A 13692-nucleotide genomic window follows, 5' to 3' on the forward strand; every position below is an offset into this window, starting at 1 on the left:
CGTGATCCACTGATGCCAGCCCAGTCAAAGCTCATTTCACGCTCACTCACCAGCACTAACGTTGACAGATGTTTAGCAAAATGAAAGTCCATTAATCTGGGTGTCGGGTAATCCATTTTTCAATAGTGGGGCCTTCCAGGCAGGGCCCGACAATTCCCACCACCCTCACCTGGGATGCCCTCCCCACCTCCTCCCTCCCTCCGGGTCCTCCAGGCCTCAGCTGCCCCTCTGGCCCCCTCAGCCAGGGTGGGGCCAGGGGAAGCCCAGGCTGCGGCCCCCAGGTCTGGGTATGGGAAAGCAGGAAATGCTCTGCCCCCAGATCTGCCGTTTCCAGGCCTGGGCCCCTCCCCTGGGGCCTGGCTAATGTACCACCTCCTCCAGGAAGCTCTCCCTGACTCTCAGCTCTAGCCAATCCCCCATGATAGCCTTCACTCCTTGCACCCAGCCCAGCAGTGGGGGACCGAGGTCTGGACTTGCCTCCTGAGGTCACAGGAGCCCTGAGCTCATCTGGAAGTCTCCCAAAAGGAGGGGCCACGTCCTCCCATTCTCACATTCCTCCCCATCTCTCGCCCCTCTCATAAATACCTCATGACCTGGATCTGAAGGCCTTCATCCCAGCCACCCTTCCCCAGGTCTCCTTTGGGAGAGGAGCTGGAGAAGCTCTAGGGTCTGAGAGGAGAGAGGTGTGTGACCCTGAGGAAGTCTCATCCCCTCTCCGGCCCTCAGTTTTCTCAACAGCGCAATGGGATAATAGCACCTACCTCACCCAAACCGTGAGGCTACCCAAGTGCAGACTGTGAGGCCACATGAAACTTACAGGGCACCAGAGCGGGGTGGGGGTGAAGGAGGCTGGGAGTGTAGAGAGGCTGTTTCATTTGCCGCCATTCAGAAAATGTCACAGGCCTGGGGAAATGAGAGCTTGTTCCCTAGTGAGCACACACCCCTCTGTCCTCACACGCAACCCACACTCTCACCGACAGGCACAGTGCTGCTGCCCAGCATGTGGACAGGGAGAGGTCATGACAAGCCAGTAGGAGGGTGCTGGCCACCTCTCCCACCCCCTGGATGGCACTGGGGGCCAGGGCGGAAGGAGTGAAGGGGGACAGTCTCCAGAATATCATAACAGACCCTTGGAGAAGACAGTGGAAATCTGGGCTAAGCAAGAACGGGCTTGTTATCTGGGTCTTCACTATTGACTGGGGGTCCCGTGGGGACAAGGTGTGTCTCCCTCATTAGACTGGGGGTTTCCTGAGGGCAGGGGTGTCTCTCCTTTTGCACTGGGGGTTCTTGAGTATAAGGGTGTATTTCCAGGGCAGATATCCGTCTTAGGTCTTTTGCCCCCAACTTGTTGATGGGAAGGAGGTATGGTTGGGCCAATATGGGGATGGTGGGACAGGGGTCAAGTACCCTCTCTGGGCAGAGGGAGGCCTGCAGTGGACACAGCCCTGTATGGGGGTCAGGGGGCTGGGTTCCAGATTCCACTCTGCCCTGACTCACTGAGGGATGCTGAGCCCCCTCCACTAATATAGGCAGAGTTCGCTCCGTGGGCACGCACACTCGGTTTAACACCTTGCGGCCGCCACCTTGAATCCTGAATAATTTTTGAACAAGGGGCCTTCGTTTTCATTGTGCTCCTGTCCCTGAAAACTATGGAGCCAGCCCCGAGCACAGGCCTCGGTGTTCTGTTCTAACCTGTTTTTCAGCCTAGGAGCCTTTCTGCACACAAAATACAAGGAGGGGTGTAAAGAGATCAAACTTGGACAAAGCTGCCCCCCCCCGCGTTTGCTGGGGCCCCTCCCCGCCAGCATGGGCCCTGGGGCTCCTCTAGCCATGCCCAGGCTGGGGGCAGCTGGCCCTGTGCACAGAAGTGGGGCTGTGCACCCCCAGCCCCTCTCCTTGCCCCAGGGTCTGGAGTTCTCACCCCACCACTGGCTCCAGCATTGTTCTGGGGCCCCCCAGGGTGAAGGTGCATGTCTTCACCAGGAAATGGTAGTGTGTTAACCCTGTCAGAGAAGCAGCGGTCCTCTGGAACCTCTAGCCTACAGGGATGGGGCCCAGGCACGGATGCAGGTCTCAAACGGATGCAGAGTAAGAGGCGGCTTCCAGGATGTGATTTTACCTTCTCTCCCATCCACCCATCCTCCAGCCTGAACTGCCACCCTTCCTGCTCCCCTCTTTGACTTTGGTCAGGCCCTTGCTACACTCCATCCTCTGCAAGGAATCCTGCCTTAGCCTCACGAGTCACTGCTCCCCAGAGTGAAGGAGGTTGTCAGAGCTGGCTTTGATGGAAGAGGACAGAGGTCACCTGGGGTGGGGCAAAAGGCAAAGAAAGGAGCTGCTGTGGAGGTGGACAATGAAGTGCCTGTTTTGTGCTCGGTCTGGTGAGGGGCACGGAGGAGTCCGCCTGCTTCGTGTTTCTGCCCAGGCTGACCCTGGTGGGTCCTGAGATCCTCAGTCTAACAAACCAGACAAATGACCTTCCCCACAACCTGGCCGGCCTCTGAGACCACGGCCCACCCCAGCCTGGCTGAGCAGTTACCCCAACCGGTGGAGAGACGATGCCCCAGTCAGCTCAGGGTAATGGCACGCGGCTACACAGGTGAGCCCTGGAAATCCAGGCCAACATGGGAGATCTGGTCACCTGCTCACCAGGGCAACATGGACAGCTTCACTCGGCGCCACCTGCAGCCTGAGGGACAGGCGGGGTTGCAAGTACGCGTGTGCACACACCAGGGCAGCATAGATGCTCACAAATCCACACTTATGTACCCATGCAACTCTGCATTCACACACACACACCTGAACTCACAGCCGCATACTCCTACCTCAGATACACCTGGGCTCTCACACACACACACCCCTTCATGTACCTGGGTACACACACGTGTGCACACACACAGATGCACTCAACACACCTGCACACATACTTGAACACACACATACACCTGTGCACGCACACACCTACAAACATCTGCGCATACACTGCTGAGCACGCACACTTAATCTGCACATCCAAATACACCCTAGCAGCCATGAACCGTCAGTGCACACCTGTCCATCCCCACTCAATCTGCACACACACACACACACACACACTGCCCATCCACTGCTCAATGTGCACAAAAAGGCACACACACATTCTGTACACACACACTTCTGTACCCATAACACAGCTCCCCATAGTAGCCCCACTCCACTCCATCTACACACAGACACACACACACACACTAGCACTCAGGACCCGGCAGTCATTGGGGCTGTTTGTAGCTCAGACATGACACAGCACAGATAGAGCCCCAGGGTTGCCTGAGCCTCTAAGAAGCCTGGTGGTCTGAACTGCAGGGACTTCAGAGCTCCCCTCCCCACCCTTGCCTCATTCAGAAGCCCAGAGAAGGAGGGGGCGTATCCCATGTTGACGCCATCAGGGGCAGAGCTGGGTCTCAGGACCATACGCTGGTGTGGGCCAGCCTGCTTTGCGACCCTGGGCAGGCCCCTCGCCCTCTCTGGGCCTCAGAGGAGATCATCTCAGAGGCTCCTTTTCATAATCTGTATTGAGAGGAGCCTCCTAAAAAGGGAGAAATCAGAGGCAGGTGGGGTGGCCTGGAGAGATGGCGGGAGGGTGCCGAGAGGGGGGCTGGGCCCCAGCGCCTGGAGGTGGGAGGGTCTGGTACCAGGATGACAGGGACCGCACTGGGAGCAGCGTGCTGGCAGGCACCCAGGGGAAGTTATGGGAAGGCAGAGCAAGGGCCTGAACCACCATGCGGTCAGCCACCTGGCTGTGTATGTTTACACCCTGAGGAGGCGAGGGAAGGGGCCTCCTGGGATTGTTGAGGGTAATGTCTCAAGCTGCCAGCTTCCTGGGGCGTATGCGGCCTCCCCTGATGGCTCCATGGGCCCCCTGGGTGCTGCGGGGCGTGCGGGCCTCTGCCTGCACCTGCCCTCAGCGGGGAAGGCCTCTCGCTGGCCTGCTGGGGGTGGAGACCCGGCCCACCGTGCGAGCTGTTCCTCACTGGCAGTGGCTTTGACTCAAGTGTGCAGGGTGGCCTGGAGCCAGGTCTGGTTTCAGACCTCAGGGCGCTCACTGCCAGCCTCAAGATCTGCTTCTCAGAACCCCCAGCCTGCTGGGTCACCATTGGAAGACAGGCCACAGGCCTCTCTGCACCAGACCCAAGGGATTTGGGGTGGAGGGCGCAGCTCCTGCACTTGAGGAGCTGCTGGAGAAGGGGTGGGCACCTACCAAGGAAGGCCCAGGGGGAGAGGTGCCCCAGAGCTGCAGGGAGTGGTGTGGGCTTGGGAGGGGCTCCTGAGTTAGACAGAGTAGGTTCAAGTAGTCCAGTTGTGCCTCCTACTGGCTGTATGACCTTAGACAAGTCACTTCACCCCTCTGTGCCTCCACATCCTCATCTGTAAACAGGGATGGTGAATCTACCCTAGCCCACTGTTGTGGTGTCTGCTGACCAGCAGGTGAAGTGCCTAATACAAGACAAGCAGCCATCCGTGGTTGCTTTGACCGCTGCCTCACTGAGGCCAAGCATCCCTAGGAGCTCACACCCAGGCTCACTCTTTAAATGCTGTCCACAGGATGGCGACTCCCCCAGGCACAGATCTAACCCAGCCCTCGTCCCCGAACCCCAGACTCACATAGTCAACCACTGACTCAACAGCTGCACTTGGACGTCTCACGGGCATCCCAAACCCAGCACCTCCAGAGGACTTCCAGATCTCCGCCCCCCATAGGCTCCGCGGCTGTCTCTACCCCGCCCCGTACCCCCCAACCCCAGTGCAGACACTCCGTCCTTCCCATCGCTCACACCAACGACTGTGGAGTCATCCTGACTCCCCTCTGAGCCTCTCATCCCACATGCACTCCATCAGAAACCCAGCCAGCCCCACCCCCTGACACAGCAGGAATCCCCCGCACCTCACCACTCCTGCTGCCAGCAGCTCCTGTCGAGATCATTACAACCACCTCCATCAGGGCTCCACCCAGCAGCCAGAGGGATCCTTTTAAACCTATGTAGCAACACATCCCTCCCTGCTCAGAACCCCACAGTGGCTCCCTTCTCACTCCCGGTAAAAGCCAACATCCTTCCCACAGCCTCTGGGTCCTACACCATCTGGTCTGTCTGCCCCTTGAGCTCGTCCCCTCCACCCTCCTTCCCAGCCCCAGCCTCCTTACAGTGGGTAAACGGTTTTTACACCCCTCATGTGTGTGATTGTTACAACACCTGTAAGGACTGCAGAGGAAGGGTCATGGCCCCAATCTATTGATGAAGAAACTGAAGCAGAGAGGCCAGCTGGCTTGCCCAGGATCCCACAGTTAGACACAGAGCTGGGGTCCTCGGTCCCTCTGATTCTCCCTATCTCTGGCCTCTGACTTCAGTGACTCCCAATCCTTCAAGATAAAACCCCCCAGCACCCAGGCAGCACTGGGGCAGTGATGTGGGCAGAGTCCACAGGGCCCTTGGGGTGTATCTAGACCCTCAGGCCAGGCTGGCAGGATGGCCTGACAGAGCCAGCAAGAGGCAGCTCATCGGCAGCTCCAGCCAGTGGAGGGTGGACTCTCAGCTGATGCTGCCAGGTATCCCCACCTGGCCTTCGGGGTGGCTTGGGGCCAGGGAGAGAGGGAGCGAGTGCCCAATATATCACCCACCTTGGGGACCCATGGGGATCCTGCAAGGGCAGAGAAGAGGGTGGAGAGAGGAGGAAGAAAAGAGGAGTGGACAGAAAGGAAGATGGGCTGAGTAGAGAGACAAGTAAGGGAGAGTATAGAAAAGAATGGGGAATTCCCTGGCAGTCCAGTGGTTAGGACTCCACACTCTCACTGCTGAGGGCCCGGGGTTTGATCCCTGGTCAGGGAACTAAGATCCCACAAGCCACGTGGCACAGCCAAAAAAAAGAATGAAAGCAGGGGCAGCATCCCAGGCTGGCAGAGAGGAGAGAGGGAAGTGGGAAGGAGATGAGGAGGGGAAAAAGGTGGGGCGGGAGAGGCAGGGATGGAGAGATAGGGAAAGAGAGAGGAGAGGCGGAGGGTAGAGAGAGGGTGGGAAGCAGCAGGAAGGAGAGAGATGAGGCAGCGGAAGGTGGTGGGGGACGGAGAGAAACGGGACAGGAGGCAGGAAAAGAGAAAGGGAGAGAGAAAGGAGAGAAACCCAGAACCTGGAGAGAAAACTGAGACAGAAGACAGAATGAGGCAGGAATGAAGGCGCTTCCAGAGCAAGGTGAGAGGCCAACCAGCCCTGGGAGGCTGCCCCCTGCTTACCGCCCTCACCCACCCCCAGCCCCTTCCACTCACCTTGTCAGCCGACTGCGAGGTACCAAAGAAGATGGGGATAAAGGCGAGCCAGACGATGCAGGTGGTGTACATGGTGAAGCCGATGGGCTTGGCCTCATTGAAGGTCTCAGGCACTCCGCGCGTCTTGATGGCGTACACGGTGCACGTGACCATGAGCAGCATGCTGTAGCCCAGCAGGCAGATGAGCGACAGGTCCGAGATGTCACACTTGAGCACGCCCCTGGCGAAGCGGGGGTCGAGCGTCCGCTGGTCCTGGAAGTCCACCACCGAATGGGAGGGGTCCACTACAAACCACACGCAGATGCCCAGCAGCTGCAGGGAGATGAGGCTGAAGGTTATGGCCAGCTGCGAGGCAGGGCTGATGAAGCGCGGGGCGCTGACCGACCGCTTGCCCTGCTCGAAGATGCGATAGATGCGGTTGGTCTTGGTGAGGAGGGCCGCATAGCTGATGCTCATGCCAAGCCCCAGGAAGATCCGGCGTAGAGAGCAGGTACCCAGGTCGGGCTCGGCGATCATGAGGAAGGTGGTGGCGTAGCACAGGAAGATGCCCGCCAGCAGCACGTAACTCAGCTCGCGGCCCGAGGCCTTGACGATGGGCGTGTCGTTGTAGCGCACGAAGGTGACCACCACGAAGAGCGTGGCAGCGATGCCCACCACAGCCAGGAAGAGGGGCAGCACGGCCCAGGGTGAGTCCCACTCAAGCTTGATGATGGGGATGGGCTGGCAGCCCGTGCGGTTCTCTGTGGGTCGCATGTCGTAGGGACATGTCTTGCAGGTGTAGCGGTCCACCTGGTACTGGTACCCCGTGCAGGGCTCGCAGTGCCAGCAGCAGGGCATGCCCTTCACCGACTTCTTCCGCTCACCTGGCTGACAGGGCAGGCTGCAGATGGAGCGGGGCAGCTGCTGCCCGCTCCCTGGCCAGTGCATCCGCTCTATCTGGCAACAACAGCGCAGAGGAGAAGGCCTCAGGACATGCCGCCAAGTGCCCTGGACCGTCCCACTGGTGGCACCAATTTGAATCACTTAGTGAGTTTAGTTAGATGGCTAAAATCCAGCTGCCCGGGCCCTGCCAGTATCAGCTGAATCCAACAGCTGCATTTAAATAAGCTCCCCAGGGCAGGATTCAGACCCAGCTGACCATGGGGGATCCTGCTCGAAAACAAAACTCCCAAGGGTCGTATGGAGAAACGCCCAGAGACCGGCAGTGACAACCTAGGGTCACATGGCAGAGTGGAGAGAACCCAGCAGTCCCGACTCCCAGCCCCATGAGGCCTTGCTATTCAAAGTGCTCCCCAGACTGGCCACATCAGCATCACCCAGGAGCTTGTTGGAAATGGAAAATTTTGGTCCACCCCAGACCCACTGACACAGAATCTGAGTTTTAACAAGACCCCGCAGGTGACTCCTGTGCACCCTCAAGAAGAAATGTGCTATGGCTCAGCCCACCGGGCCTCCTCCAGGCGGCACAGGGACTCGGGTTCAGAAGAGAACAACGAATAAAGATTCAATCAGAGGACCACTAATGTGTGCCCACAGGTTAGCGTTTCTTTGCATCTTGCTCTAAATGAGTGCTAGTCACTGTTACATGTCTCTGAAGACACAACTGCTGCAAGCTAAGAGGCGATAGAAGCTGGCACACCCTACTGAATGTGTCACAAAGTCCTGGGAAGTAAGTGAGAGCCCCATAGAGCTCCAGGCACTGGGCAAAGGGAGCCTGACTACACTTGGGAGCCGTATTCAAAGCATCAGTTCTAAACAAGTGGCTCTTAGGAGAGATCATGCTTAGAGAACAGCAGGCTGTGCTCTTTGCCTTAAGACGTCGTCCTCCTCTGTCCAGACGCAGCCCTCCCCTTCCTCACCTCTCTCCCCACCGAACCCCCCCCAAAACTTTGAGCCCCTGAACTCCAGCGTGACTTTATCTATCCAGAGTTCTTGCCCTGCGAAGGGGCAGCAGGCAAGAAGACCCCAGGCCAAGGGAAAGGGCAGGGGCAGGAAGAGCAGCAGAAGCCCAGCCACCCTGTTCTTCTGCTTCAGGGTTGGGGGGCTCAGGGCCCTCTGAGGTCTAGGGTGGGGCATGGAAGGAAGCCCCAACTTGGCAGCAGCAAACCCGGGGGGCAGGGCTAGTCGGCGGCTGCCTCCCCCTTGGCCTCCCCTCCCGGGGCTGGGGTGGCCTCTCTCCACCGCCTAGCCCCCCGGGACCCCTCCCTGCCCTCCCGCCAGGTGCTTACTCTGAGGTGCAGGTGGTCAGTCCAGGAGCCGATGACCTTGTACTCGGCAGAGCCGTTGTGCAGCTGGTACTGGTAGATGTCATAGCGCCCAGGTGCGTCTCCATTCTCATTGAAGGTCACAGGGTTCCCCGCGATGCCTGCGGGGGCCCGTGGGGGGTCACACACTCAGCTTCTTTGCTGAGCCTTCACCCAGAGTCAGGAAGGATCGTGAGCCCAGGGCAGAGACACCTCTGTATGGAACCCCTTGGAAACATCTGAAGAGACCCCCGCGCACTCCCACCCCATGGAGCCCCAGGACCCCTTCCCCAGGGTTGGGTGGTGCCCCCACCTGAGAAATTGACGCTGCGGATGTACTTGAGCAGCTGGGTGCCGTCCACAGGGTCCATGCGCGGGCAGAGCCCCACGCGGCCCGGACACAGGTCACGGTGCATGGCGTGCAGCGCGTGGCCCATGGCGTACACGGCGTCAATCACAAACTGCACCTTCCCCTCCTGCTCGTACGCCGAGTCCTGCCCAATGCGCTCGCGGCCTGTAACGAAATGTTCAGAGTGGGGACGCCCATGAGGCCCACCTCCTCACAGGTGTATGGTGGGAACCACAGCAGCCTCCTGGGGCCCCGAGAGCCCACCTGGGCACACCTAGGTCTCCGGGCCCCTGGCCCAGTGCTCGTTCCATCACCCCAGGAGATGGTCTTGCGGAGGGCCCGGGGGATGGTCCTGAAGGTCTGCTGCCCTCACTACTGTACCGCTGGACCCTGTGCCCTGAGGCCCCAGAACAGCCAGGGCAGGCTCCCTTGTCCCCATCACCCTTGGAGGGCAGTGAGCCTGCGGGTCTCCCTGTGGCCGTGGTGCTTGCCTGCCCTCCCCCAGCCTGGCTTGGACCAAACACGGGAGCAGCTGGCCCTCACACAGGCAGGAGCTGTGACTGTCGATGAGGGCAGTGGTGCCCTACAGCAGCTCACCCATGGGTAGCCCCAGCACAGGGTACGGGTGGGGAAACTGAGGCCCAGAGAGGGTGAGAGACCTGCCACAGGTCCCTCAAGATTCAGGACACCAGATGCCCTCAATGACTTCCCAATGCCCCAGACACCAGAAGGCACCATCATCCCCATCCACTCCTCCCCCATGTCAGAGACATCCCCCCATTAGCCACGGTGAGTGAGCTTTGCAAAATGGGGAACCCACCCCACTCACCCCCTTCTCACTGCAAACAGCAGTGGCTCCCCCAGGGCACTGTGACCTCCCATCCTCACCCCCTGGGCTCTGGGCACACCCAACCACTCTGCTCTGGGCCCTGTGAAAACTCTTTGGCTGCTGGAGGACTCGATGTCCTCTTGGTAAAAAGATCATCATCCTGCCTCACAGATGTGCTGTGAGGCTTAAATGAGATAACAGAAAACACGTGGCACAGAGTAGCTGACTAAGCCACATTGTTATTATGTTTAAGTGGTCAGAATAGAGGGTTTCTAAGGTGGGCTACAGAGGTCCCGGGGCTAGAGCAGGTCAGGAAGGCTTTCTGGAGGAGGAGGAGCTCCTGGCCTGGGCCCTGGGTAATAATGATGATGAAGAATAAGGACTACTAACTTCTTTTTTTTTTTTTTAACTTGCTCCTGTTTATTATTTTTTTAATTTTTAATTTATTTTTGGCTGCATTGGGTCTTCGTGGCTACACATGGGCTTTCTCTAGTTGTGGCGAGCAGGGGCTACTCTTCGTTGCGGTGCACAGGCTTCTCACTGTGGTGGCTTCTCTTGCTGCAGAGCACGGGCTCTAGGCACGTGGGCTTTGGTAGTTGCAGCACGTGGGCTCAGTAGTTGCAGCATGCGGGCCCTAGAGCACGCAGGCTTCAATAGTTGCGGCGTGTGGGCTCAGAAGTTGTGGTGTGTGGGCTCTAGGGCACATGGGCTTCAGTAGTTGTGGCACGCGGGCTCAGTAGTTGTGGCTCACAGGCTTAGTAGTTGTGGCACAGGGGCTTAGTTGCTCCGCAGCATGTGGGATCTTCCCAGACCAGGGATTGAACACATGTCCCCTGCATTGGCAGGTGGATTCTTTTTTTGTGGTATTCAGGCCTCTCACTGTTGTGGCCTCTCTCGTTGCAGAGCACAGGCTCAAGACGTGCAGGCTCAGCAGCCATGGCTCACGGGCCTAGCCGCTCCGTGGCATGTGGGATCTTCCCGGACCGGGGCACGAACCTGTGTCCCCTGCATCAGCAGGCGGACTTTCAACCACTGCGCCACAAGGGAAGCCCCAAGGCAGGTGGATTCTTAACCACTGCGCCACCAGGGAAGTCCCAAGGACTGCTAACTTCTATGGAGCATCCACTCTGTGTCGGGCACTCTTCTAAGCTCTTTATGTATATTAAGTCATTGAATACTCAGAACAGTGCTATGAGGTGAGTAATTATCCCCATTATAGAGATGGAAAAACTGAGGCACAGAAAAGCTCACTGGCATTCCAGGACCACAAAGAGCTGGATTTGACCAGGTGCTCCAGCTCCCAGCCTGTGCACCACACTACACCTGAGAGATTTGTAAGAGCCTGACTGCAGGGGGAGGGCAGGAAAGTGGGGGGGGTGGGGTGGGGCAGGGGCTCTGAGGTGAGAACACAGGGGCCGGAGGATGGCAGAGGAGAGGAAGGGAGAGTGCTAGGGAACCCCAGCTTCCCCTCCCACAGCCCCTGCATACAGCATGGCCTACAGCCTCCTCCCTCAAGGCCACACACACACACACACACACACACGCCTCCCTGCTAGAGGGCCAGTGCTACACCTTACAGAAGTAATTCCCCAGTGGCCAGCAGGGTGAGTGGCTGCACCTGTGTCCCACCCCATGGGCCATGGGCCTGGGTCTCCCATGTCTGTCATGTGGGGGGTCAGGTTGAGGCCCCAGGGATCCACAGATCACCCCCTAGATTCCTCTATTTTTAGCCAATGCATGGTCACTGTGGCTTGCTGCCCAGGGCTCCCACAGTGATGGCACATCTCATACCCCTGTCTTGGCCACCAAGACTCTGTGACCAAGGTCAGAAACTGACTCCAGTACCCCAACCTCAGGGTCAGAGATCAAAGGTCCCCAGTACACAGACTGGACAGTTTAGGGGCAGATGTCCAGTTGGCTCTGGGGGCACTGCTGGGTCGAGAGCGAGCCCACAGCTTTTACGGCATGGCCTTGGGGCTGGAGACAGGATAGTCTTCAAGGGGGCTCACCTGGCTCTCCCAGGGGTCAGCTAAGCCCCTGGCTACCCACTACACTTCATTCACACAAGACTGTCTGGGCTGAAACCCCAGCTCTACCATGTACTCTAGCTGTGACCTTGGACCTGCCACCTCATCTATCGGGCTTCAGTTTCCTCATCTGCAAAATGAGGATAATGATGGTACTTACCTCATAGGTCGGGATAGGGTTCCTATAAGCATAAATGGGTTTATATTCACAACGGGTCATAAAGAGGGGCCTGATGCTTGCCAGGTGCTGCAGAAGTTTGTTAAACACAAGGATACAAAGAGTTCTAAGCCCTGCCTGCCTCGGAGCTCCTGGGACAGCAGAGCTTTGCTAACAGGCAAAACTTTCTCTAGGCCACGGCACAAACAGAAATGGATGGACAGAAGAGGCAAGTTCTCCAGCCTCAGCAGCCTGCTCTCTTTTTTTTCTTTTTTTCTGCGGTACGCGGGCCTCTCACCGCCGTGGCCTCTCCCGTTGCGGAGCACAGGCTCTGGACGTGCAGGCTCAGCAGCCATGGCTCACGGCCCCAGCCACTCCGCGGCATGTGGGATCTTCCCGGACCGGGGCACGAACCCGTGTCCCCTGAATCGGCAGGCAGACTCTCAACCACTGTGCCACCAAGGAAGCCCTAGCCTGCCCTCTTGTTCAAGGCTTCTGATCACAGCTTCTGAGAGCCAGGAGAGAAGCGCAAGGGACAATCCTGTCCCCAAAGGGTGACAGAGGGGCCTGGGGCAGGGTTGCATGGAAGGCCCCAACCCCGGACCCCACCATCACCCCCAGCCCCCAGGTCCTGCCCTCCGTATCCCGCTGCTCCATGCTCCCAAAGCTCCCATCATGCCCTCATTTCATATGGATGAGAGACTGAATTATTAACCAGGACGGAGGGGGAGGCTGCAGCCACTGCAGAGAAGCAGCAGCTCTATCCCAAGGCCAAGGACACACCAGGCCAAGGGACCCTGGCTGAGATGACCTCAGCCCCCTCCTCTCCTATCTTCCCAGGGGTCCCTCCTCAGTGGTCCAGCTGAAGCATCCATCCCTGGGCCACTAAGGTCCAGGACCACGTGCTCTCACTGGGGTCACGAAGCCACCTGCACCGGCACTGGAATACAGATGACCCCACAGGAGGTCCTCACCAGGGAGCCCACCTCTGCCTGGGGAGGCTCCCATGGGAAGGGCTTTGAAGTCCTGTGGGCTGTGGGCTGTCAGTGGCCCTTGAGCACTGCCCCTTTGGGATCTCCACCCCAGAGTTGTCATGGTGCCAGCCATGGACTTCTAGAGATTTCCCGACACACTTTCACGTCCTTGACTTTCGTCTCAAGTCTGCCCCCAATTACAAATGAGATAACAGGGCAGTGAGGTGCCCTGCAAAGGGCCTTAATTTGAAAGGAAGCGGCGGGCCTTGAGTGTGACCCCCTACATACACACACACACACACTCCTCAAACTCCAAGGGCACTTCCCCTGAGCCCCACAGGAAGCAACAATGACAGAGCCTAAGTGTGCTCCCTTTGGGGGAGGGGGAAGGGATCACAAACACAAGTCAAACAAGGTCAAAACATGCTGTCCTGAACGTTGGAAGCTGTGCCCATAACCAGTGCAGCTCTCTGTACACCTTCGACTCTTCAGCAAATAACTCTGCAGCATGGCTGGTGCTTCCTCTTCCCCAAGCCTCTGGGACGTAGGCCAGACTGGCCCCCGTCACAGAGGAGGTAACTGAGATTTGCAGGTGGTTGAGAATGGTACCCAGAGCCTTGAGGGAATCCTGGCCCCCAGCAGGTGTTCCTACCCACCTGGGGATTGGCCTGGCTGGTGAGTGGCTGGGATTTGAACCCAGATCTCTCTGGCTCCCAAAGAATTTCCACCACCCTGAACTGTCTGCCTCCTTCTTCTCCCTCCATCCAGCCCCGACCTGCCTTCCCCCTTCTCTGGGGCTCAGGCCTTGCCCCAGTTGT

The 13692-nt window shown here is 58.3% G+C and overlaps 1 protein-coding gene across 4 annotated transcripts in view; it reads right to left on the reverse strand.

Moving 5' to 3' along the window:
• The window catches only part of GRM4 (glutamate metabotropic receptor 4), a gene marked incomplete at both ends in the record, with an annotated part of 107835 nt that overhangs the window by 11984 nt on the left and 82159 nt on the right, over window positions 1-13692 (reverse strand). For 3 of the 4 annotated variants that reach the window (XM_079713347.1, XM_079713344.1, XM_079713346.1), the window contains 3 exons: window positions 6296-7231; window positions 8524-8660; window positions 8852-9052. In XM_079713347.1, the coding sequence (XP_079569473.1) occupies window positions 6296-7231; window positions 8524-8660; window positions 8852-9052 (1274 nt within the window). Of the gene's footprint in view, window positions 1-6295; window positions 7232-8523; window positions 8661-8803; window positions 9053-13692 lie in introns of all 4 variants that reach the window. The other variant, XM_079713345.1, reaches the window with a different exon arrangement.

This window comes from Hyperoodon ampullatus, assembly GCF_949752795.1.
Source record: "Hyperoodon ampullatus genome assembly, chromosome: 10".
Taxonomy (NCBI): domain Eukaryota; kingdom Metazoa; phylum Chordata; class Mammalia; order Artiodactyla; family Ziphiidae; genus Hyperoodon; species Hyperoodon ampullatus.